The sequence below is a fragment of the Palaemon carinicauda genome, chromosome 1, assembly GCF_036898095.1.
Source record: "Palaemon carinicauda isolate YSFRI2023 chromosome 1, ASM3689809v2, whole genome shotgun sequence".
Lineage (NCBI taxonomy): Eukaryota > Metazoa > Arthropoda > Malacostraca > Decapoda > Palaemonidae > Palaemon > Palaemon carinicauda.
Genome location: NC_090725.1, coordinates 155141026 through 155167525, shown reverse-complemented (window position 1 = coordinate 155167525; position 26500 = coordinate 155141026). Strand labels below are relative to the sequence as shown.

The 26500-nt window shown below is 41.1% G+C and overlaps 1 protein-coding gene across 5 annotated transcripts in view; it reads right to left on the bottom strand.

Annotated features, from left to right (window-relative positions):
* Hsf (Heat shock factor) overlaps positions 1-26500 on the bottom strand; it is a 562710-nt gene that overhangs the window by 358180 nt on the left and 178030 nt on the right. For 3 of the 5 annotated variants that reach the window (XM_068385865.1, XM_068385908.1, XM_068385898.1), the window contains exon 4: positions 20848-21084. In XM_068385865.1, the coding sequence (XP_068241966.1) occupies positions 20848-21084 (237 nt within the window). The remainder of the gene's footprint in view (positions 1-20847; positions 21085-26500) is intronic. The other 2 variants (XM_068385887.1, XM_068385876.1) reach the window with 2 other exon arrangements.

Genomic DNA, 26500 nt, shown 5'->3' with positions numbered 1-26500 from the left:
AATTGCTAGTGCAAAAAGGGTTACACTCAGCACACTACCCTGAGGAACTCCTTCTTCCTGGCACTTACTCTCTGATAGAGTTTCCCCCACTCTCACTTGAAAAACTCTATGTGAAAGAAATGCCTGAATAAATAGTGGCAGCTCTCCTCTCAATCCCAATTCATGAATGGTTTTAAGAATACCATATCTCCATGTGGTATCATATGCCTTTTTAAGGTCAAAAAATACTGTAACATGGTGCTGTTTGGAAGCAAAGGCTTCACAAATAGATGACTCTAGTCGTATCAACACATCAGTCGTTGAGTGCATTTTTCGGAATCCACATTGAATCGGTGATAAAATACCTTTCTTTTCAAGGTACCATATCAGCCTTGCATTGACCATCTTCTCCATGATTTTACATAAACAAGATGTCAATGCAATAGGACGATAGTTTGCTGCTAAAAACTTGTCTTTACCGGGTTTTAAAAAGGCTAAAATAATGGCTAGTTCCCAAACACTTGGGTAGCTATGATCATGCCATATTCTATTAATAATACTTAAAATAAATAGCTTTGTATTAAAATGTACATGTTTAATCATTGCATATGGAATTCCATCGGGTCCAGGGGCTGTATCGTTGCAATGAGCAAGTGCGGAATCAAATTCTCTTTCAGTGAAAGGAGAATTATACGACTCTTCCCTTCTTGTTGCAAAATTTAAAATTTTCTTTTCTTCAGTGCTCCTATACTGGTGACCAGGGGCTCCTTCACACTTGCTGGATACATTTGAAAAATGATTAGCCAGGACATTGCTAACTTCATTTGCTTCAGTTACATACTGGCCATTCACCTTCAACACTGGTGGTGGGTTGGGGGTGAATTTGCCAGCTATCTTTTTTACTTTCCTCCACACAGAAGATGGTGGTGTTCTACTGTTAATGGAGGAAACAAAAGACATCCATGACTGGCGCCTTGCTTCTTTCATGGCACGACGGAACTGTGCTCTACATTTCTTGTACATAATCAAATTCTCATCAGTTCGGAGTCTACGCAATCGTGTTAGAGATCTTCTTGTGGCTCTGTGGAGTGCAGTTAGTTCTGAAGACCACCACGGGACTGGTCGTCGTTTGAATAATCCTGTTGTTTTGGGAATTGAATTGACTCCTGCTGTATGAAGAGTTCCATTCAGCAGGTCTATGGCATCATCAATACTTTCAAACTGTTCTGCTCTCCCTTCAATTTCACTTAGCTCAGAAAATTTAACCCAGTCTGCCTTGTCTAGATTCCAACGTGGCGATCTTTGCAAAGGTGGACCCTTGTTGGTGTTTATAATGATTGGTGCATGATCACTAGTATGCCAATCATCTAATGTCCTCCAATCAAAATCAAGAAGGCAGTTAGAGCTTGCAATTGAAAGGTCAATGCATGACAAAGTCCCTGTCTGAACATGGAAGTGCGTGGGCTCTCCTGTATTAAGGAGCCCCACATCCTCATTCTCCACAATTGATGAGATAATATTGCCCCTTGTGTTGGCCAAAACATCACCCCATAAAGGATGTCTACCATTCATATCTCCCAGTAAGAGAAAAGGTTGAGGGAGTTGTTGAATAACTTCTACTAAATCATCATATAAAATATCATCATTTGGAGGTAAGTACAGAGAGCATATTGTATATTTTCTCCCTATATCAATTTGTACAACAACTGCCTGCAGGGTTGTACGTATAGACATGGGTATTTGGGGAACATCTCTACGAATGTACATGAGACTTCCGCCATGGCTCCCTGCTTGTTGATTATATGGTGTTCTATAGCTAACATACTCTCGAGGACTAGGAGTGTTAGAATCAAGCATACTTTCCTGTAGACATACTATTATGGGGGAATGCTCATGAATTAGGAGATTAAGTTCTTCATATTTCGCCCTCAAACCCTGACAGTTCCATTGCAAAATGGAGGAGAAAACTATGGATTATTTCTGGAAGACGTCTTGGGTGAGGTCTTCCCATTAGCAGTTTTTAATCTAACATTATTACTTGTAGGTTTCTTCAGAGATGGTCTTGTTATGTTGGGTTTTACGTTGGAGTTTTTCTTTGTATCTTTTTTATATATTTGTTGAGGGGGATGGTGGACCTCAACTTGAATTTCTGATTTATTTAAATTGTCTTCTGGTTGATCGCCAACATCAACAGACAAAACATCATATTTATTTGATGTCATAATTCTAGTATTTCTTATGGAAGGGGGTGAGAGAGATGGAGGTCTCTCTCTTTTACGATTAATAGGTTGCAAGTTACCAGGTTTTTGTACCTTCCCCACTACAGGTACACCTGATAACTTGGTGTCAGGTGGAATCTCCATTAAATCAGGCAAGGATATGGCCTGGGAGAGGTTAGTACTATCCTTTGTAATGGGGGACAAAGGTTTGATAGTGGTGGGCAATGTCTTTTTGTTGATACTCAATGATAAATCTTTAGGAGAAGATGTTCTTGTCTTATGCAGCACTTTATCAATAGATTGTGAATTCCTTTTTCGAGAACTACCTACAGTAGTAGGTGGGTGAGATGATTCCCGAGGAACTTTTTCTCCTGTTTTTAATGTTTTTGCATAAGTATTAGATTTATTTAATAATCTCTTGGCATGCCCCACGCTTACATGTTCAATAATTGATTTATTGAGGGCAGCCTCTTCTAACTTATAAAACTGGCAGCTCCTATCATTAGATTTATGATTAGAGTTGCAGTTTAAGCACCTTGCCTCAAGTGTACAATCCCCATGATAAATTTTGGAGCAAGTATTACAAATTTTTTCATTATTGCAAACTTTGGAAGGATGTCCAAATTTAAAGCAATTATAACATTGCAGTGGCTTCTGCTTAAAAGGTTGAACTCTGATCCTTTCGTTTTCTATGTCTATGTGGAAAGGTACATCAGCATCCTGGAAAGTAAGAACAATCATTGATGTTCCAGGTACTTTATGTACTTTCCACACTGATAGGGGACACATGGCCAATATCTCCTCTTCAGTAAATTCATACAGATCCCTATTAAAAACCACTCCCCTTCCATAGCTAAAGTTTAGATGGGGTTTGATGTCCAATTTTATATCATCATTTACTGTCTTCAAATTAGACAGTATAACAGACTGTGTGTATGACTTGGCCTTTATCAAGAAACTTTTCTTCCCAAATCGAGATATATCTCCAGGTGCGATCGTACCTACCTTCCTCTGAAGAAATTTGCATATCTTGAAATAATTTTCCGTACCTCCTACAGATTGAGCAAGAAGCCACATTGGTGGTTTTGGCTTTCTTTGGGATGGTATATCTGCCTCTATATCTTTATCAGCCCAGTCTGCTGGTCTGTAGACATCCAGATCTTTAGGTGCCCCATCACACAGAGCACCCTTAACACTCATATTACCTACTTTAATATCAACAATGTTACAGCTTGCATTAAATGCTTCCTCGTGACAATTAAATGATAACCAAGATTCCCAATTATCATCTTGAAGTTTCATTCTAATTTCATTTATTGATCCGTAACACTCAAATATTTTATGTAGCACATCATAATTAGCTTCTAAAGGGATTTGGGCAACGTGCAGGACTTTCAGTTTTCCTGTGTTGCCCAAATTACCCTTTTTCCGAGTGTTTAAAGAATAGTCCTTTTTAGTTCCTACGTCGTCAACGGAGTTTTCTTTAAATGAATTGCCAGAGGTCGTCAACAGTGCCGGGGGCGAGTCAGCATATCCAGGGGAGGTGGGGTCATTTTCACAAGATTCCATCATAAAAAAAGAAGAGAGAAGAGTGATTTTTGGAAGTTTGATTTACCTGCTTGAGAACATTAAGGCATCACATGTTGGGAAGGAGATTTACACTCTCCACTACCGGCACAGTGAGAGTATACTTCCCAGATGGTCCACTCCATACCCTACCCGAAGGATAGCATCAAAACAGATATAGAGGCACAGGTGTAAGCTGAACCCGCCTGTTAGGACTGAGACCAAGAAACTATGGAATCATCCTCCCCATATCTGTAATGACGGGCTTCCGGCCAAAAGCCGAGAGTCCTACCCCAAGCGTTGGATCCCCCTGGATTCCGAAGACCCAACACTTGAGAATAGTTCCGCCAAAAAGGTCCAAACCATCTTCGGGATGGCTGAGATCATCCAATACTCTCACATATAGCTTTGAGCACAAACACCTCCCAACCGTGACACCCTTCCCATTCATCAAAGCAGGCAGCAATACCGGATGTAGAAACATCCGCCCAAGTGGCAATAATAGATGTAGAAACATCCATGCCATAAAAAGAGAAAAAAAATAATAAACACACATATATATGTAAATATATACACATACATATGGGAAATTTTACTCATAGGGTTGGGACAGCAACATGAAGGAAAGTTTATAATATTAGGAGAAGGTTGAAGCCATATAAAGAGTTAGAAAAAGATGAAAGAGAGAAATTTAGATTCGAACTGGGGGAGCAATTTCCCCAAGTTCGAGAGCCCTCTTGCCCGTCACCAAGTTTCAGCACGGGAATGAAATGCCGTGCTGAAGCTCAATGACTTCATCAAGGCATTCTCTCATTAAGAGGGTTCTAAGTCGGGAAGTTGGAGGCCAATATTGCCGGACGTCAGTTCGGTGAGGACCTTCCAAAGCTGTCTGATTTTCTCTTGTGCAGGGAGCAAGAGACAAAAGAGAGACCTGCAGCATCGATGTCCTTACAGACGACTCTGGAGACGATGGCAAGCAACCCCAAGAACCAGGACATGTTCATGGTAGTGGCCAAAATCCATCTGGCCACAGTAACTAAGGATCTCTATAGTTTCATCAAAGCTAGGAGAGCTTGTAGAGAGTTCGTGTTCGCCTCGGCTGCAGTGAGGCACGAAACTCAGAAACTGATTTCCTCTTGTATATGGGGTAAGGACCTCTTCCCTAATGAAGTGGTCAAAGAGGTAGTGGATAAGGCCGCCACGGAGAATAGGAACCTTCTCCAGAAGTGGGGCCTAACTCTCAAGAGAAAGTCTTCCCCGGATGAGGGTCCCCAACCTAAGAGGAAGACAAAGAAGCCTAGGCTATCCTCTCGGCCAGCTAAGCCTTACAGACAGCAGCAGCAACAACTTCCAGCGACTGCGGTGCTTCAGTTGGGGGCACAACCTCCAACCACATACCAGTTGGTACCTCAAGCAGTGACGACTCAGTCGCCTGCGTTTAACCCAGCGTTCGAAAGGCAGACAACGACCTTTCGTCCAAGAGCTAGAGGAGCAGCCAGAGGTTTCTCTAGATGCCCCTCAAGAGGAAGGGGATTCAGGGGAGGACGCGGTCAAGGAGGCAAGGCCTCAGGTCCACAACAACAGAAGTGAGATGCTTCCGGAAAGGAGGGAGACTTCATTTATTTCGGATCTGGACCTTTGATCCCTGGGCCCACAGCCTAATCAAGAATGGACTGGGCTGGAGCTGGTACAGCACTCCACCTCCTTTCCCACAATTCTTCCAACACTCGACCCCCGTTCTGGAAGAATATGTTCGAGAACTCTTGGAGAAAAGAGTAATCCGAAGGGTAAAGTCCATCAAGTTCCAAGGAAGGCTGTTTTGTGCTCCAAAGAAGGACTCAGAAAAACTCAGAGTCATTCTGGACTTGTCGCCACTCAACAAGTTCATAGTGAACTACAAGTTCAGGATGCTGACGCTTCAACAAATAAGGACCCTACTGCCCAAACGGGCATACACCGTCTCTATAGACTTGTCAGATGCTTATTGGCATGTTCCAATCAGTCATCACCTCTCCTCCTACCTAGGGTTCAAGCTACAAAGAAGAGTTTATGCCTTCAGAGCCATGCCATTTGGGCTAAACATAGCCCCAAGGATTTCACGAAGCTTGCGAACGCAGCTGTCCATCAATTACGCCTAAAGGGAATCCAAGTAGTGGCAGACCTGGACGACTGGCTGGTGTGGGCAGCATCCAGGACAAAATGCTTGCAAGCCTCCGAGAAGGTGATCCAGTTCCTGGAACATCTAGGATTCAAGATCAACATAAAGAGAGTCTCGACTTTCTCCATCTCAAAAGTTTCAGTGGTTGGGAATCCACTGGAACTTACAGTCACACCAACTTTCCATTCCTGTGAAGAAGAGGAAAGAAATAGCAGGATCTGTCAAGAGACTTCTAGAATCCAAACAGATATCAAGACGCGAACAGGAGAGAGTGCTGGACTCTCTACAGTTTGCCTCAGTAACAGATCCTGTGCTAAGAGCACAGCTAAAGGATGCAACCGGAGTTTGGAGAAAATATGCATCAAACGCGCGAAGAGATCTGATGAGACCACTACCGACTCGTTTGCGAACGCTTCTCAAGCCATGGTCCAAAGCCAAGCAACCGAAGAAATCGGAACTTCTTCAGCCACCTACCCCCTCCATTATGATTCATACAGACGCTTCAAAGGAGGGATGGGGAGGTCATTCTAACCGGAAGAAAGTCCAAGGAGCTTGGTCCAACCTGTTCAAGAAGTTTCATATCAACTTTCTGGAAGCCATGGCAGTACTGTCTTCGACTGTCTTCACTTCATCACAGAAAACCCGGAACCTACTTCTCATGAGTTTCTCCCCCTAGCAGTGAGAAAAAGATTCGGGATATCAAGAGACAGTATAGACTTCTTAGAAGAATATAAGTCCAAATCTACAAGAAGACAATATGAGTCATCATGGAAGAAGTGGGTGTCATTTGTCAAGGCGAAGAAACCACAAAAGATCTCGACAGATTTTTATTTATCGTTCTTCATCCACCTTCATGAACAAGGTTTAGCAGCCAACACAATATCGACGTGTAAGTCTGCTTTGACAAGACCTATTCTATATGCCTTCCATGTCGACCTCTCTAATGATATTTTTAACAAAATTCCGAAGGCCTGTGCTAGGCTCAGACCATCAACACCTCCGAAACCCATTTCATGGTCTCTGGATAAAGTTCTTCATTTCGCTTCAATGATGAATAATGAGGAGTGTGCTTTAAAGGATTTGACCCAAAAAGTTATATTTCTGTTTGCACTCGCTTCAGGGGACAGAATTAGTGAAATAGTAGCCCTCTCGAGAGAGGAAGGTCATGTTCAGTTCTTAGATGGGGGAGATCTGAACGTTTTTCCGGATCCCACGTTTCTCACCGAGAACGAGCTACCCACCAATAGGTGGGGTCCCTGGAGAATCTGCCCTCTGAAGGAAGATGCATCTCTATGTCCAGTGGAGTGCCTAAAGGTCTATCTTCGTAGAACTTCAGACTTTAGGGGAGGACAGCTGTTTAGGGGAGAAACCTCAGGCTCAAATTTATCTCAGAAGCAACTAAGGGCGAAAATCACCTATTTCATTCACAGAGTGGATCCAGACAGTACACCCGCAGGTCATGATCCGAGAAAAGTTGCCTCCTCCATAAATTTCTTTAACAATATGGATTTTGAACATCTTCGCTCATACACTGGCTGGAAGTCATCCAGGGTATTCTTCAGACACTATGCAAAGCAAGTGGAGGAACTTAAGAGGTCTGTGGTAACAGCAGGTAGTGTCCTTAGACCTGCTGTTTAAATCTGCGAGGAACAATGAAATTAATTGGGACGATTAATTTACGGGTGGGTGTGTAGTCACAGACTGTTTCTACAGACTAAGTGATAGGCCACTAAGGTGTCCTTATGAACTGTACCATAGGTAAAGGTGAACCAAGCATAATACGGACACATGTGCCAAGCGTTTGTTACGCTAGTGTAATTGAACAGTAATACGAACTGTAACTACAGTATTGATATTTTGATTTCAAAAGTGGCGCATATATGTTTCCTTTTCAGATGAAACAATATTTTCTGTCTTACTGTTTTCTTTATGCTTAATTGTTTGTTCATCCACATTTTATAATTCTTATAAATGTCGATTGACCGATATTTTATTGATTGTCAATAAACTAGTTCTTAGTGAACTTTGCGTCTTATTCGCCCACATCATTTTATTAGAAATGTACTTAGCATTACACTTAAAACTATGGATAATTTTAACTTGAATGGTCATTAAGATTGTTCCTTACTACAAGCAAACATTCTTGGTTTATTCTTTCCTCAGGAAGGAAAGATTGTGTAATCTAAAGGGATGGTGGTGGATATGCAGTATTGTTCCTAAACGGATACAAACCTTTGTTCAATCCACTGATAAGAATAGACATTCCGGGGGACATGTTGGTATTTCATACTGACATGGGTGGTTCTTATACAAACTTTGCTTTATAACGTATAGGGTGAAACCACTATACGGGCTTGTCTGTTAGTCATCCATAGGTAATATGTACTCCTCAAGACTTTTTCCAGAGTCTAGTAAGACTCTTCCCTCTAGGGGGCAGGAAGCACTAACATGGTTTATGATTAGATGAAATGATGTATGACGGTAACATCATAAGTCTCTAGGTCTATGCTGACCAGGAAATACTTTCTTGAGGGTATGGCACGATTTGAGAATCGACAGATACAGTAATGCTCTTGTAAACTTCCATCAGGACGACATGGCCTGAGCCCAATAAACGGATTTTGAGCAAAGCGAAAAATCTATTTTTGGGTGAGATAGCCATGTCCTCCTGATGGACCCGCCCTTCCTTTTAATGAAAAAGGGCTATAGGTCCCCTCCCTATACTACAGTATCTGTAGCACCACGTGTATCGCTACATAATGCCGTCGGCGGCATTATGTACACACTCGAAACGGGATAGGAGAGGTACCTTATTAACGGCTCTCCTTTCATTCTCGCTTTTCGTTTTCTTGCCACTTTGACCCCTCGAAGTGTTAACTCTGTTCGGGGTGGAGATACCTATGTGATGTGTCAAGAATACATCCTCTGATATTATATGCGATATCCCATTTAGATTTATCTAGGGATATTTGCTCCAGGCGTTAGAATTCTGGATACCTTAAGGTAAAATTCTCTGGGAATATCACCGTAGTCAAATATACCCAAGGAAGCTACCCTAAAGGAACTTCCATTAGGATGACATGGCTATCTCACCCAAAAACATATACATAAAATCTCTCTCTCTCTCTCTCTCTCTCTCTCTCTCTCCCCTGAATAAAGTTGAAAAAAAATAAAAAAGAAAGAAAAAAGAAACATTAGATATATAAATATGACAGCTATTTATATCTAACCTATACATATGTAGACATTAACGAGCTGACAGCTATCTCATGCGTCAGAGCAGAGGCTTTGCAACCTCTATAAATAACGCTAGGAACTCACTCACAGGTTGAAAGAGACTGGGACAGAGAAATCCAAGGGTTAGAGGGGACGCAAGAATGGAATAGTGTCATTAGTGCCCTGCAAAGCACATTCATAAAGTGTAATTGCTGACCATTCCCTGTGACTGACCCCTAGCAAAATTGGCTCAACTGCTCATGAGGTTGACATAGCTTTTGTACCTTGTTGGAGTACTGGCCAACTAAAGAAATCCAGTTGCTGCTTCTTAGTAATACTCAGTATTACCTAAGAGTCTGGCTGTTCTTGGATGTCTGTATTCCATGTAAGGAAGCGATCTGCTGTCTGGCATAAAGGTTCGTAGAGAGGGGCCTTCAGGGACTGAAGGACCCGAACCGTGTTCCCAGAAAGTAAAGGCATCGATGGGAGCGAATCCTCTTCCGCGACATCAGTCACAAAGGACCGAACACTTCGCCAGGAAGACCGACGCTGAAAAGTCTGAGGTGGCTAGACATCTTTTCCGCAACTCGATGCGAAAGGCTTCTCTAGGAGAGGTGATGTAGGACCATCTCAAGCGTGAAGTCGAAGCAAAGCTACGGCTTAGGAAACTGTTAGCATGTGGCTGCTTGGAAGATCATGTCATGGAGGAAGATCCCTTGGAACTCTGTTGGGAGCTGCAGAAGGCCCGGGGACCACTCTGCGGGATGCCATGGCGTAGCTATTAGAGTCATTGATAAGATCTTGCTCATCCTGACTTGGTTGAGGACTTTCTCACTGGACTGAATGGGGGGAAAAAGCACACTTTTAGGCTGCCCACCGATCTTGGAATACATCTTGTTCGAGGGCCTGGTGTTCCTGGTCTGGGGAACAGTCGAGCGGGAGCCTGAAGTTCAGGGCTGTTGCGAGCATCACCACAGTCGGGGACCTCACAAAGTTAAGACTTTGTTGGATACAAGATGATTCAAAAACACTAGGAGCCCACTATCTGAGTGGTCCTGTTCAGATTATCAGCAAGCACATTCCTGTACCAGAAATGACGCGAGCAGATGGGGGCAACTAGTTGTCCTCTGTCCATCTGAGTCTTCTTACTGCTAGATGGTTCTCTAAGAGAGGTGAATGCTGGTACCTTTCTGAATCGGGCCAACGGACGAGGATGGAATGGTGCGATATATGTCGGCCCCCACTCTTTTGATGCATTAAAGAGCATCAGATCCAGAGGGGAGACGAGAAGATATGTCTTTTGCTGAGGTTTTCATCTGCCACCCACCATCCGGGGTTCGTCCAGCGGGGGGGGGGGGGATTGCATAGCAATAAACACATCTCGAAGTGATGTTGAGACGTGCAACTATTTGCACGCTCTTGCAATGAAGGGGAACAGCCTGTCCTCCATGTAACTGCCACCAATCTATTGTGGTTGGCCAAATAAGACCGATACCAAACTGTACACCAGTCACTCAGCACAGCTTATGTTATAAGGGCGAATCTCCATAGAGATCGCCTTCCAGACAGGAGACTGTACGGTAATTACCGAACGCATCCAACCAACCCCAAGAAGATATTGAGACTATCTTCAATCTATTGTTGGATGGGTAATAAGCATAAATCTACTATGGAGTAGTAACACCAAACTGTGAGTATGACAAACATACATGCGTAGCTCGACTTAGTCGTGTCTGGAACTTAGTTGGAGAACATTGAAAACGTTCATAATGGAGATTTCTCCTTCTTAGGACGAAAACATTCGTACTTCTCCGTCTCCGATCAGTAAACTAGCATTTGTATTGAATGTTCCCTACTAGGGAACAAATATACTTGTGAGAAGTTTCCAGCAAAAGTTATTGTAGGAGACTAAGACTTCCGATCAGGAGAAAGGAAAAAATGCCTATAAGAAGACAGAACGTAAATGCCATATGTCTGGTTACAGGAAAGTAGCCAAGTAATGTACTGAATAACATGGTTTCACTAAGGGATATTACTATACAACTTAATAAAACGGAGTTCTAATTGCAAGATGTATATAGCCCTTGTTGGCAGAAAGATCGGTTGCACGCATAAGTACGTGCCCGTCTACACTAGTGCCTGCGTAATCTCTGCCTTCAGGAAACGTTTGCAAGCAATCCAGTTGCGGGAATAATGTATGTGAGACAAATTGCAACATTACTGCCAAAGGAATTTTCTATCGTTGACTAGCTATAATAATTTTTTTGCATGAGAGCGCACGTTCTCAAAAGAAATATACAGCTATAAAAGCGATCATTTCTCCTTTAGTTTTCCCCTCCTCTTTATGGGAGGAGCTAGCCAGCATTCATATACAGATAAGGATGTCTGGTTCCCTGTGGGCGGGGTTTGAAACATTCGTAAACGTAATGAAAAGCTGCCCACGATGTTGCTCTCGTTCTAAAACGTAAGCTAACACTGCTCCTTTGGGACTAATTATTTGAGACAATAACACTGTAAGGGTAAAATAGAAAGCTTCAGATGTCTATCGTGTAAAACGGTAAGCCGTTGTACCCGAGGTACAATGACGGGAGCGGCTGACTCAATCAAACGGTAGAACCCGAGTCTATGACAATAAACTCACGGTTTTGTCTTGAATAGAGCGCATGCTTTGGGAAGGCTTATTGCCTTCATGAAATTTTAACAACAACCGTTAAAGTTCTGTAAAACTTCTCAGGAACAAGTCTTCCGAAAAGGGTGAAGTCTCATATGTGGGGGTTTGCTTCAAGAAGACCAGACATAATTGCCATCGACCCGCTTACTCGAAGGAGTTGCCATCGAACGTTTTCTCGTACTACCTTCTAATTCAGGCAAGGCCTGCCAGGGGAAATGAACTGGAATGTAAAGAATTCTTTATTCTCCGCTAATTTCCGTCTGCTAACCTAACCACTTGAAGTGGGAGGGTGGAGGGAAGATGACGGTGGTTCATTCAATAACGAAAGGATCGGTGCTGGTAAAACCAGCAAGCTGACATAGTAATCAGCTGGGAGTGTAGAGTGACGTATTAAGTCACTTTTAGAAGACCAATCCCATAGGGAGGGGGGGGGAGGTCGACCATAGAGTTTTCCGAAAAAACTCTGGATCGCAAGAACCGAGAGATTCGGCACGACGAGAACCAACGGGTTCAGAATCTATTTTGTGAATTCCTTTCTCACAACCCTAAGGGATGTTGTGATGAGAACCCGCAGGAACTCAGTCGCTGGTTCCTAATGGAATCTTCAGGAATCCTGTTGCGTGAACCCACCATGTTCACAAGACCAGCACCCAAAGGAACTATGTCATAGTTACCTGTCGGGAGACGGAAACCCCTAAGCAGCAGGCATCCCTCAGGGTTTTGGAACCTCGGCAGGTTTCTGAACTTTCTTACCTGTGGTAGGCTTCCCAGCAGGCAAGAGCGGCACAGGCCTACCATTAGGGATAGGGCCTGGGCGTTGTTGCATGGGCAACTGCTGTCTTTAAGGCGATTGAAAACATTGAGTGGGCTGAGCGAGCCTGAGAGCTCAATCGCATGCGTAGAGTTGGTGTCGTGCACCGAGATGGTCGCGCGCGTGAACACTCCGCGCGACGAGAGTTCGAGTACTCTCTGTCATAGGAGTAAAACTCTTGATGACGATGGTCACGCGCGTAGAGTTGTTCACGCGAGTTCGAAAACTCTGTCATAGAGTAACACTCTTGATGACGATTGTCACTCACTAATTTTGGTCGCGCGCACTGATATGGTCGCGTGCGTAGCGCCAATGGTGTGCGAACACCTCACGCGGCGAGAGTCCAAGAATCTTTCTGATTAAAGTAACACTCTTGATGACAATTGTCACGCACATAGAGTTGGTTACACGCGTAGCACTAATAGCACGCGCGCGAACACCTTGCGCGACAAGAGTCCAAAGACTCTCTGTCATTAGAGTAAAACTCTTGTTGACTTGTTTCACGCAAACCAGAAGGTTCACCGTGAACCCCTAGAGGTTGTGTTGCGAGACCCCGAAGGGTCAGAGCAACAGGAAACCGAAGTTTCTTTGTCATGAGACACCGAAGTGTCAGCATGACTAAAGGCACGAGAGCCCGAGAGTTCAGCAACCTGTGTTACGAGACCCCGAAGGGATAGTGCAACGGGAAACCGAAGTTTCCTTGTCACGAGACACCGAAGGGTTAGAGTGACTGATGGTACAAGAGCCCGAAGGATCAGTGTAACCATCGCTATGAGAGCCCGAAGGCTCAGCGTAACAAACTCAAAGGTTCCAAGATGTGTGAACTCGAAAGTCCAACGCGACGGAGGCCCAAAGGACTCCTAAGGTCATGAGAACCTGCAGGATCAACATGACGAGAGCCTGAAGGCTCACAATCACCGCGAGGAGAACCAGCTGGTTCAAAAAGACGTCTTCTAACAGCACAAAGAAAACGTCCAGGATAGAGAGGGGTTACAACCCCTTCCACGCTACGATCCTCCAGAGAGGAACGCTGAGTAGACTACGCCCGAAGGGGAGACTAACACCGCTCTAAAGATCCCTCCTCCGCTGGGGAGATTTTTTCTCCCGAAGGAGAACGTCGCTTAAGACAAGACTCTCACTCCGCCTCCGGAGGAGAACCATAACCGTAAGGGGGACCACCGATGCCCAAAGACGTCTTCTCTCGAGAACGAGAGACTCCTTCCCCAAAAGGGGAAACCTGCTTCAGAGAAAGCTTCACCACCGCCCCTGGTGGATCAGCAAACTCCTCGGCGTCAGAAACTGACTCAAGGCCTGACCGACACTCCGCAGCTCTAACACAAAAGCTGAACATAAGTTTTCTCTCGCAAATGAGAGGAAAGTTCTCCCGAAGGAGACATCGCCTAAGACAAGCTTCATCCCAGCTCTGTGAGAAAAAAGCATGGGCGTAATAATCTCTCTCGCGAACGAGAGAAAAGTCCTCCCGAAGGAGGACATCGCCAAGACAAGCTATTGCCTAAGACAAGCTTTCTCCCAGCTCTATGGGAAAAAAGCGCAGGCGTAATAATCTCCCTCACGAACGAGAGACAAGTCCTCCCGAAGGAGGACATCGCCTAAGACAAGCTTTATCCCAGCTCTATGGGAAAAAAGCGTAGGCGTAATAATCTCTCTAGCGAACGAGAGAGAAGTCCTCCCGAAGGAAGATATCGCCTAAGACAAAATTTCTCCAGCTCAATGGGAAAAAAGCATAAAGGTAACAGTCTCTCTCGCGAACGAGAGAGAGAGAAGTTTCCCTCGAAGGAGGAAGAAGCCTTGGACTTGCTTTTCCCCAGCTCGAGGGGAAGAAGCACAGTCTCCAGCGACGAGAGAGCAGAAGCAGATCTCGTTGAGCTGTCAGCAATTCTTCCCGAAAGAGGAAAGGTTGCTGAACGGCTGAAGTTGGGATGCTCTCCCTCGAAAGGAACAGCAGCCCAACTCCGGGGAAGGGTACCACTCCCTCGTAAGAGAAGGTTCTCCAACCCCTGAAGGCAAACCTCCTGGCAGCATTCTATGCTTCCCATCAACAAGCCTTGTTCAAGTTGAAGGTCGGCAACAAGTGCTGCCTCGTAAGGTGCACAGCTCATGAGCCGCCACAGGAAGCGCAGGACATTGACCAGAGTGGCCGAAGCCATCGGTCTTCTTTCTACGTCACTGCTATCTGTAGAAAAGAAAATAAAAGATGTGATGAATTACAATTCATAACTCCGCTGCATAACATGAACTATTCGGGGAATAAGTCACCTTCCTTGTAAGAGAATTCCTCGAAAGGAGCTCAACTGTTATAAACTTTAACTCAAGTAATGAAACACACACAGAGGAGTGTTGAGGACCTGCTGACCACCCAAGCAGGGGAGGGCAGCCAGGTAGGGGAGTAGTATTAAAACAATGACAACTCCCTTACGGCAGAGACCACCGGATACGTTGTCAACAGTAATTAAAGTTACAAGTATTTAACAACATAAAAGTATATTTCCATTTATACATATATACACGCATATATATGTAAAATATAAATGAAAACACACACAAGAAAAAAATGAAACAGAAAAACAATCAAGGCTAGTCTTTGCGGGAGAGAAACGCAGCATGTCCGTTCTCTACCGAGCAAATAAGTAAAATGGTTACTCAACCGAGAGGTGTGAGTGAGCGGGGTAGCCAGTCTACCTCACCCCCACTCGCTAACTAGCGGATGGGGTAGTTATCCCTCACTAAAATTATCACGGCTCGTATTTCACCTACGCCGAAAGTATACCCCTATAAATAGCAGAGGGTTTGTATTTACGCCGGAACAAAGAGTATACGGAAACCAACTTAATCTCAGCCTGTACAGTTACTTAAACACAATGGACCAAGAACAAACTCTTGTAGACCCTTAGTCAATCCTCTAACAACAAATAAAGGAAATTTGGCAGAAGACTTGGATAATGCAGATGAAAGTAAAACTAACACTAGCAAATAAGGGAAACTAGCAAAGCCACAGAGGAAGAAAAAAGATAGAACATTTTCTCAAGAGTGGCATTATGCAATGCTCATTAGGGTAGAAACAAAATTAAATGCTTGAGGGCAATGACAGCTAGTGAGGAACTAGATGTCATTGGCATTACCGAGACCTGGATTAAAGAAAAAATAAAGGGTTTTATCGGAAAATACGTAACCCCAGGTTTCAGGCTTTTCAAGGATTGCCTTACCAAAAAAGGTGAAGGGGTAATGCTCTATGTTGAAAACCACTTAAAACCACAAAGAAATTAAATTAAAAACCGAATGTTAAGTGTCAGGTGTAAATATCAACGCCATACATAAAAAACATGTCCATACTGGTAGCATACAGACCACTGCATCAAGCACAAGAACAGGACGAAGAGCTGTGTAGACAACTTGGACAAGAAGTTAACAATAAGCTAGCTGTTGTAATAGGAGACTTCAATGCACCAGTTAACAAGGACACTGAATTCTACGTTAAACACAGAGGTACATGGGCTACTAGTATTTGTTAGTAATGAATTCCTCCATCAGTGGGTCGATAAAAAAAAAAGCCAGGGGAAACAACATACTAGATATTGTGCTAACAGAAAAAAATTTAGTATCCGGTGTATCAGGAGGCAAAAATATTGGTAAAAGTGACCACAGGATAGTTAGGTTTGTGATAAATATTCATCTTCTAAAAGAAATGAAAATTATAAAAAAAAAGCTACACTACAGTCGGAGTAACTGGATAAAACCAATGGAATGCACCAAGAATTTAGAATACTACAAAACTGGGAACATAGATAGACAATGGGACTCCTTTATAGAAATATATAAAGAATAAAGGGCTAAATGTTTAAGGCATAGAAAAATTTTACCAAATGGAACTCCATAACCTAAGTCGTTCAACAGAGAAATAGCCAATGCGATAAGGAGCAGAGACAGGAAACATAAATCAATGGGTCCACAGCATTTAATTCATAAAATTTCCGAGCACAAGAAGTAAGCCAAAAAGTAGATAAACTATTTAGAAAGGCCAAGATAAATGAAGAGAAATGAGTGGCTTCAGCTAGTGAAGAAAATTTAAAAGAATTTTTTGTGTATGTAAACAGTAGAAAGCCATTGAAAAACATTAGCCCATTAAGAGACTGGGGGGGGGGGGGGAATTTTATAACAAAGGATTTGAAAAAAGCCAAACTGATAAAAGCATATTTCAAAACTGTATTCACTGGGGAAGAATCTGCGACCCTCCCCAAACCAGCTATAAAATATGAAGGGCCATAACCAATAAATGGAGTCACTTTTACAATGGATGATGTAAAAAAAAAATTAAAGGCTCAGTAAGTCGAAGGCACTAGGTCCAGATAATATTCACCCAAGAGAATACATAGAATTAGAAGAAGAGATAACCCCACACTTTTAAAAAATGTTCCGGAAGACTGATAACGAAAGAAAGGCCCCACAAGGACGGACACTGGGCAATGTTCCTCAAATCTACAAGAAGGGGGGCAAAAGAAGAACCTGACAACTACAGACCAGTGTGTCTAACTTCAGTATCTTGCAAAAATTTTTAATCAATTATAGTACAGTATATTCAATAGTACAACATATGGAGAAAAACAGTCTTCTGATGGACAGATAACATGGTTTTAGACAGAAGAGATCATGTGTGACAAATCTTTTGAAATTTTTTTCACATGTTTAGCATTTATGACAAAAGCAGGGCAATAGACAATTCTGGGCTCAAAAGTATCAAGAAGGATATAGATAGACTGGAAGCAGTACAAGCTAGGGTCACCAAACTACAGTAGGGTCCCAAATTATGCGAGAATTTGGTTGATAAATGGGCCCCCATACATGAAAAATCGCATGTTTTGAAACACATAACAGGATTAATTCCATCAGGGCCAAGGCAAACAGAAACTTGCCTATTCAGACTTGTTTACTACCCATTTTCATTTCTTTCTATGTACTATACTGTATTTTTCTAATATTAAATTGTTCCTATAAATAGATAAAACATTTAAAATGTTTTAAACTTTTAATAACTTGAAAAAGGTTAAAATTACAACCAGGAAGGGTTTTAATACCGTATATTTCCCCTTATTACAACCTAAAATTAGTAGTAATTTTAATAAGTTTAAGTCATATCTGTTGTATAAGACAACTGGTGAATAGCAAAACCATCATTGTATATACTAGCTTTTGTTACATCATTGAAAATCCAAAATTAACAAAATAAAGGCGATTTTATATCATGCCAAAAAGCACACCATAAAAATCTGAATCCGTTATTTTGTTAACGTTCATCTCCGATCATAGAGAAAAAACAAACGGCTTTACACATCTGTGTTTAGGTTACTTTTTGCAGCAACAGCTACCTTACAAAGTATTGATAATATGATGATTTTGTTATTACTAAGGTTGTTTTACTTAATTTTTCTTAGAACTTCAAAATAAATGAAATGAGTGCGATTTATATAATGTTTTTCCTAATCACGGCGCCTAAAACGAAAACCTCACATTTGTTTACTGTACGCTCCATCGTCTATTATAATAAACAAACAAACGCATTAAAACAAATGATCAAGGTGGTAACTAATGAAATTAAGAGCTTTTAGTATATACAGTGGAACCTCTACACACGAACGTATCTACATCCGAATTTTCCAACATCCGAAGTAAAATTTGAGCACATTTTTGACTCTACACCCGAATTTTATTTCGACACACAAAGTAAACATTACGCCATTGAGCGTCGAGTGCTCAGTTCTCTATTCTTGTGTGTTTTGTGTGGTTGTCCTCTGTTTGGTCTGTTATTAACAGTGCTTATTTTCTTCCTTTTCTCACATTTCCTTTTTGATTTTACCTATAATCATGGTGCCTAAGAAGCTAAGTTTCAGTACAGGAAGAAGGCAATTCTTTCATTAGAATTGAAGCAAGAAATTATAGAAAAACATGGGAGCAGTGTGCATGTGAGTGATACTGTATGGCTAAACAATATGGCCGGAATAGGCCTATGATCTCGAGGATCATCAAGCTGAAGGCAGCCATTAAAGCAAATAACCATCGAAGGTGATCAGACATCTTAGTAATACCCTGGAAGAGATAGAACGCCTTTTGTTGATAGGGATAAAGGACAGAGATTGTTAGCAACGATCATTTGTGAGAAGGGCCAGCGTGATGAACAGAAAGAAAGAAAAAAGTGAAGCAAAGAAAACCATGATAGCATTAACAAGCTCTTTTAAATAAGACTTCTCTCTTTTTCTGTTTCCCTCTAAACATAGCATTAACATGTTCTTTAAATAAAATCTCTCTCTCTCTCTCTCTCTCTCTCTCTCTCTCTCTCTCTCTCTCTCTCTCGTTCTTCTTCGCTGTTATAGTGTTAGATACGTCTATTATTTTCTATTCTGAGAGAGAGAGAGATTAAACAAAAATGTGTTTAGAGTACATATGATTTTTAACAGCGTCAACGACTTGAAAAACAATTAAATGTAACTAAGAAAGTAATAACAGCTAATCTGAATTCATTTATAAGCTAAAACAAATATTGATACAAACACACTCGTGTGCGTAGGCACAAACACACGCACACAGGTGCAAAAATTGCTACGCAGTAAGAGAGACGGTCGGGGAGGAGGTAGAGATGGTGACTGCGATAACATAACTCGTCACTGAAAGTGATGAAAATGAAAAATCAAAAGAAAAAAAATGTAAAAAATATGAAATATAAAAATAAAAAAAAAATAAATAAGCTAAGTTAGATTAAAATTTCCGTAGTGTAAGTTATGGTATGTTATCGCAGTCACCATCTCTACCTCCTCGCCGATCGTGTCTCCTCGTGCGTGTGTGTGTGTTTGCGCATACGCACACGAGTGTGTTTGTATCAATATTTGTTTTAGTTAATAAAGGAATTCAGATTCGCTGATATTGTTTTTTTAGTTACATTTAATTGTCTTTCAACTCGTTAACGCGGTTAAAAATCATATGTACACAACACAGTTATGTTTAATCTCTCATTTTTGTTTAATATCTCTCTCTCTCTCTCTCTCTCTCTCTCTCTCTCTCTCTCTCTCTCTCTCTCTCTCTCTCTCTCTCTCTCTCATAAAAAATTAATAGACGTCTCTAACACTAACAGTGAAGATGAACAAAAGAGAGAGAGAGAGAGAGAGAGAGAGAGAGAGAGAGAGAGAGAGAGAGAGAGAGAGAGAGTATTTATTTAAAGAACATGTTAACACCATGTCTACCTTATCGCCGATTGTCCGTCTCCTGGTGTAGCAAATCTTACACCTGCGTTGGCCTGTCTCTAAGGTAAAGTGGCAATAAATCACATTTTTTATTTATTATTTCTTTATAATTATCTTTTTTACATGCTTCTTTCATATTATGCAGTTATGTTATTGTTATGTGTAATTATGTGTAGCCATTTATTAAGGATTTATTATGGGTTTTTAGGCTGAGGAACGTATTAAATGAATTACCATGTATTCTTATGGGAAAATTCGTTTCTACATCCGAACATTTTCTACATCCGAAGTTGGTTGTGGAACGAATTAAATTCGTATGTAGAGGTACCACTGTATTATGTTATTACAAATATTTTAATTATCGTATCCATATAAATTCCTACATACGTAGCAAAACAGGAAAACCATTTTTGATTGCGTTTAATTAACAATGGCAAAATGCCGCTAATGACAGCATAATAATTTGCGATAATTCTATACTTTTAGGAAAGATAATTGTTCATTCCATATCCAAAATACTTTTCCTAACTTCAGTTATAAGTCAACTTGTACCCACCTCTATTATGAAACCATCTGTGAGATTGGAGAAAGTAAGGAAAATTTGAATCATGATTGATTTTTTATATCCAGTAACTGAAACTTTGAGAAGCAACAAAGATTTCATTTGTTAGAGAGATAAAGAGAGGTAAGAAATGAGAGGTAGCAAAAGGTAGCCTCAATAGATATAGATAGATAGATAGATATATAATATACAGACACTTGCGCTTTATTATATAGGGGAGAATAGGAGATTCTGAAAATGTGCTGCTAACTATGATTTTGAGCCAAAATATCTTCAAAAATCTAATATTTATGAGGTATCTAATCCCGCACTAACAGCAACATTATGATAGACAAATTGATTCATATAAGAACTGGTACTACTGTACATGAAGGATCTTTTATGAAAATATAGAAAATTAGGATAAGAAATATCTTACCTTTTCAATAATTTGTTGTTGTTTGGAGAATTTTTGTCTCATGCTGGCGTACTCCCTCCACAGTGCCTCGTTTTCCCTTTTCAAACTGAGAAGTTTTGTACTCATCGTGTCATGATCACGTTTCATATCTCGAACATCATTCAAGAGTTTCCCCATTTTCTTATTGTCTTCAACGCCCAAGCGACTCGTAGGAATCTGGGAAAGATCCATTCCATCGCTTGCAAGTCTACGTTGCTGCTGTAAAAGATGCAAATGCGAAACCTACACCCAAAGGACAAACTAAATACAGGACAAAGTTTGAGAACATTAATTTCAACAGCAATGAAATAAAAGTGGCATCTGAAATATATTACTAGTGCTTGCATTCGTAGAGTTCTTCGCAAACATGACACCAAAGTAAAATCATGTTCTTAATTGGAAGCAAACAAAATTCTAGATACCAAGAATATACTGTTCATACTTATGTTGCATCAGAGAGCAGGTACAGGAAAAACAAAAGATTTCTGAAAAATACAATATATAGTTTCAACACTTACCCAATGTTCATTGAGCTATGCATTTTTGCTAGCACAGCTTAGTTGAGAAACTCAGATTAAAAGGACCAGTAGTGGATTTGTACGATTAGGCACACCATAAAGACTTTGAGAACTACTACATAAATAGCTCCCATTCATGCTTTTCCCTGCTAAGTGTGGGACTGAGGCCAGTAACCAATTACTCTTTAGTATCATTAAATCACCAATCTATAAAGTAATTTGTTTTCCTAACTATAAAAACAAAAGCCTTTTGAAGAGCATGACTCAAGATCTCTGGCTTGCAATTTAGGAAATTCAGATTGCAGTATTTTACTTTTGGCTATACAGTATTTCCTGCTCGAACAGTTTCTTAATTAAATCATTTTTTTTTTACTACTAAAAGGTCCTTTTTATATATTACTTACTCGAGTATGTCCGGTTCCCTAGACCACTCTTTACTACCCTGGGGACCTCTTCATTTACTTTTCTTCAAAAATTCCAGGGAGAGCTTTCTATCATCCCCTATACAGTAATTCTACAATTTTCTATGATTTCATGAGGAATATATCATCAATTTTCTTAAATTTGGTATTCTATTCATAAGTAAACATTGATTGCATGTCTTTCTTAGGTATGTTCTTTGTATTTCTTTGATTGGACGTCATTTTATGGTCAGTTCTTCGTATTTCTTGTCTGTTCGTTTATACATTAACAATTTTTATGTTATGATCATGCTCACAGATGCACAAGTGTCAGAGACAATAACTAAGTATGCCAAAATCGTAAAATCAGCCCAGAAAAATACACAGACAAGGATATGTTACACTAGCCACGTCCTCATCGTTGTAGAGCATATCTTTGTATATATGTAGCATTATTTCTGGATTTGAGGGAAGGAACTCACCACTGATTAGTAAATAACCCTGAAATACGATACTATTATTATGATCCCAGGTAATGAGGAAAATTACTACTAAAAGCCCATACTTATACATACTAAAGTCTTTTCAATCAATATCTACAAAAACATTTGAAGCTCAATTTCTTAACCCTATATATCCCAGCCTGATGAATTCATCAGTTAAGTTTCCAGTGGCTTTCACTAGGACAGAGGAGCAGTTATGCCCTGTGACAGACATGATAAATTCATCTAGGCTTCCTCTCACAGAAAACAGCAACTAGAAGCTGATTGTTTGAGATTCATGTGGGCAGCCCATCATCAGCTAATGACAACTACAGTGATATCACACTCGTAATTCTTTCTGCATTTATTTGATCATGGATGCATTGTTAGGTATGTAACTAGTTTCATAGTAATTTTTTTTTGAAATGGGAATAGTTATAGATCACTGTAAATGCCATACTGTTGTATCTTTTGGTGAAATAAAGATGATCTGAGGCCTTTGTGTAGATGACGAGTCCGTCATGTTGGTCATGCGGCACCCACAAATAAACAATGCATTAATGTAATTTTTTTTCTGGCATTGTCTGTATATTCATTTGTTTATTACTGATTACTGATATTTAGAGCATTTATGCCAGTGTTTAAAGGATTTAACATGTCTTCCTTTTACTCAAGAGCTATAAGCAGGCAAAGGTGCAGGAAAAATACAGATTATGCCAATTGATCACGATAATGGGTTGAGTGACAAGTCTGAGGGAGAAGAGGAAGACGTAGGGAAGCAGAGTCAGTGTTACTTCACACATCAAGTTTCAATGATATTGATCTAGGTAGGGAACAGTAACGCGTGTGTCTGTGTGTGTGTGTGTGTTGACATGATAAACATATCAGAAATGAAAAGTAAGTAACAATTTGAGACACGATTTACCAGGTAATTTCTAATTCATATATTGGTACAAATTTCATTGGAGGACATGCATGTTATGAAGTTTGGAAGTAATCCAACCAAACGCTTTCCTAGTTCTGCATTTCTAATCAAAATATATATTTTACAGAGGTGCCAGAGGATGTCAATGTGAACGACAGTGTTAACGAAATTGCCAATGAAGAGAACTGCATTGTTATCGAAGTTCCTTGTGGTAACTTAAAAGGAAATACAAGATCCTATTGCAAGACCATCAACCAGTACACAAGCATCATGATCCTCATGTCTGTGGACCAGAAAAACTTTTATCCCTTCCAAAGAGACAGCTTCAATCAACAGTGACTCTAACCCATCTTTCTCAAACCTAATTTGGTATTTCACACAGTTTTTACTCCTGATTTTTTTTTAGATATGATGGTCTACCAGTGTAATTTGTATTCTAGACAAAAAATGTGAACAAACCTCTCAACCTCAATACCAGGCAAGATCTTGAACAATGGTTAGGTTTACTTATCAATTTCAATATAATCAGAACTCCCCACACACGTCTCCATTAGTCTGGTGAATTGTTTGAGAGGTACAGAGAGTTTACTAGTCTAGTTATGAGTTGTAACAGATGGGAGACTATAAAATCCAAGTTAAATCTTTGGGACAATAATGAAATGAGAACAATGATTAACTGTTCAAGGTCAGGTCAATGGTAGATCATTTGAGAAAAAAAATCCAAGAACTTCCAATGCAACAAAACGCATTTTGAGCAAAGTGAAAAATCTATATTTGGGTGAGAGTGCCATGTCGTCCTGATGGAAGGGTTCCTTTAGGTAGCCTTCTAAGGGATATTTGCTACAGTGATACTCCAAGAGAATTAGACTGAAGGTCTCCAGGATTCTAACTCCTGGCGCGAGTATCCAGTAAAGGATATTGCATAAAATCAGGGGACGTATATTAGATATGACACATAGCAATCTTCACCCCGAATAGATTGAACTCTTTGATGTAAGTGGGAAGAGTGGCAAAAGAAGGGGGTGCCGTTCTAGGTACACGGTGGACCTCCATCCCTACTACTACCGCGACGCCATTCCTTTTCTTATCGTTAAGCAGAAATGGCCAAAGATAGAGTAATTTTGGGAAGGGTCAGCAAAAGGGTGGGTCCATCAGGACGACATGGCACTCTCACCCAAAAATAGATTTTTCAATTTGCGCAAAATATTACTATAGCTGTGGGTTTGTGTATGTGCCTTCTACCTAGAATGGATTTCCTTATCTGGTCTACTAGACCTGTACGTGAAATTCCAGGTAACTGTCATTTCCACTAAGCCTGGAGCTGGTTTAGTGCTTCCTGCCCTCTGCAGGGAGAGTGTCGACATCGACAATAAGAATTCAAGGTTTGTATTTCCGTAGGAACAGAGGGGAAAACTTTAGAGCTTACCTTTACTTACCATGGAAATCTATATCCTGATTTCAAGTTCTAGGCCCTTATAGAGATTAAATAAAACTCTAGCATGTTTTCTTTGTCTGTAACTGAGGTAGCAGTAATAAGATGCAAATACGAATACGTTTTAGTATCTTTATTTTGCAACTAAATTATCAAATGTAGTTACAATAGAGCATGAATCTGATCCAGCATTAAAACACATCAGGGTCCATATTTTCTCCTGTAGAAAAAATATATAATTTCATTATCGGAATAATGCCACTCAATGGAGATGTGAAACCAAATATGTCTGACTTGTTCAGATTTTGGGAAATGCATAAACACTGTGACGCAAACGTTCACTCAGCACTGGTGTTATTGGTCAGATATGTACCAATATGGAATAGTATGTTAATCATCGTTATGATTTGCACTAGAAGGCAAGTATACCCATGCACCCGATGCACTGTAAAATCCCAAAACAGTTCACTGTTCATCGCAGCACTCGACGGCGGGTTTAATGACACTACCCGCCGCCACTACAAAATGTTTTATTTCATGTACTTGCGTCGCATAGTGTTTGTAGAAGACCCTGGATGATCTCCACCCAGTGTATGAGCGGAGTCTTTCAAAGTCCATATGTTAAAAGAAGTTCAACAAAGAAGCAACTTTCCTCGGATCGTGACCTGAGGGTGTACTGTCAGGATCTGCTCTGCGAATAAAGTTGGTGAGCTTCACTCTCAGTTGTCTTAGGAATAGGTTTGATCCTGAAGTTTCGCCTCTGAAGAGCTGTCCTCCCTTGAAGTCTGAAGTTCTTCGAAGATAGACCTTAAGTGGGCAGATTCTCCAAGGACCCCACCTCTTAGTGGGTAGCTTATTCTTGGCAAGAAAGGCAGGATCTGGAGGTTCAGTTCTCATGTGTCTAGGAACTGAACATGGCCTTCGTTTCTGGATAATGCCACTATTTCACTAACTCTAGCCCCTGAGGCTATTGCAAACAGAAAAATTACTTTCTGTGTTAGATCCTTTAGAGTAAAATTCTCATTGTTTAGGTTCGAAGTATAGTGCAAGACTTTGTCCAAGGACCACATGATGGGCTTTGGTGGGGTTGCTGGCTTGAGTCTAGCACATGCTTTAGGGATCTTATTCAAGATTTCACTACAGAGGTCCACTTCAAAGGCATACAGAAGTGGTCTAGCCAGGGCCGACTTACACGAGGTAATCATAGTAGAAGCCAGGCCTTGTTCGTGTAGGTATATGAAGAATGCGAGACAGAAATCTATTGATATTTCTGCCGGTTTCCTTGTTTTCACAAAGGAAATCCATTTCTTCCATGACGATTCATATTGTCTCTGAGTCGAACTTGACTTATACTCTTCGATGAAGTCAACTTTATCCTTTGAGATTCCAAACTTTTTGTTCGCCGCTAGGATGAGCAAATCATGAGATGTAGGTTGTTGGTTCACGAGGATGAAGCGTAGACCGTCGACTTCAGGACCAGTTGGGATAATACTGGATCCGGCAGAGGAAACAACTTCAGTTTCAGCTCTAGAACTAGAGGGAACCAATTGCTTTTGGGCCACTTGGGGGGCACTACTGCTGCTGTCCCTCTGAAGGATCTTAGCGTGTCGAGGACTCTTAGCAGGAGATTGGTTGGTGGAAACAGGTAAAAGCAATTCCACCTGTTCCAGTTGAGAGACATGGCATCCATAGCCTCTGCTTGAGGGTCCATATAAGGGGCTACATAATGAGGTAGTTTCTTGTTGTCGCTCGTTGCGAAGAGGTCGATCTGCAGTTCCGGGACTTTTTCCGAGATGAAGGAGAATGAGTCTGCGTCTAAGGACCATTTTGTTTCTATGGGCTTTCGCCTGGATAGAGCGTCCGCCGTCACGTTGCAG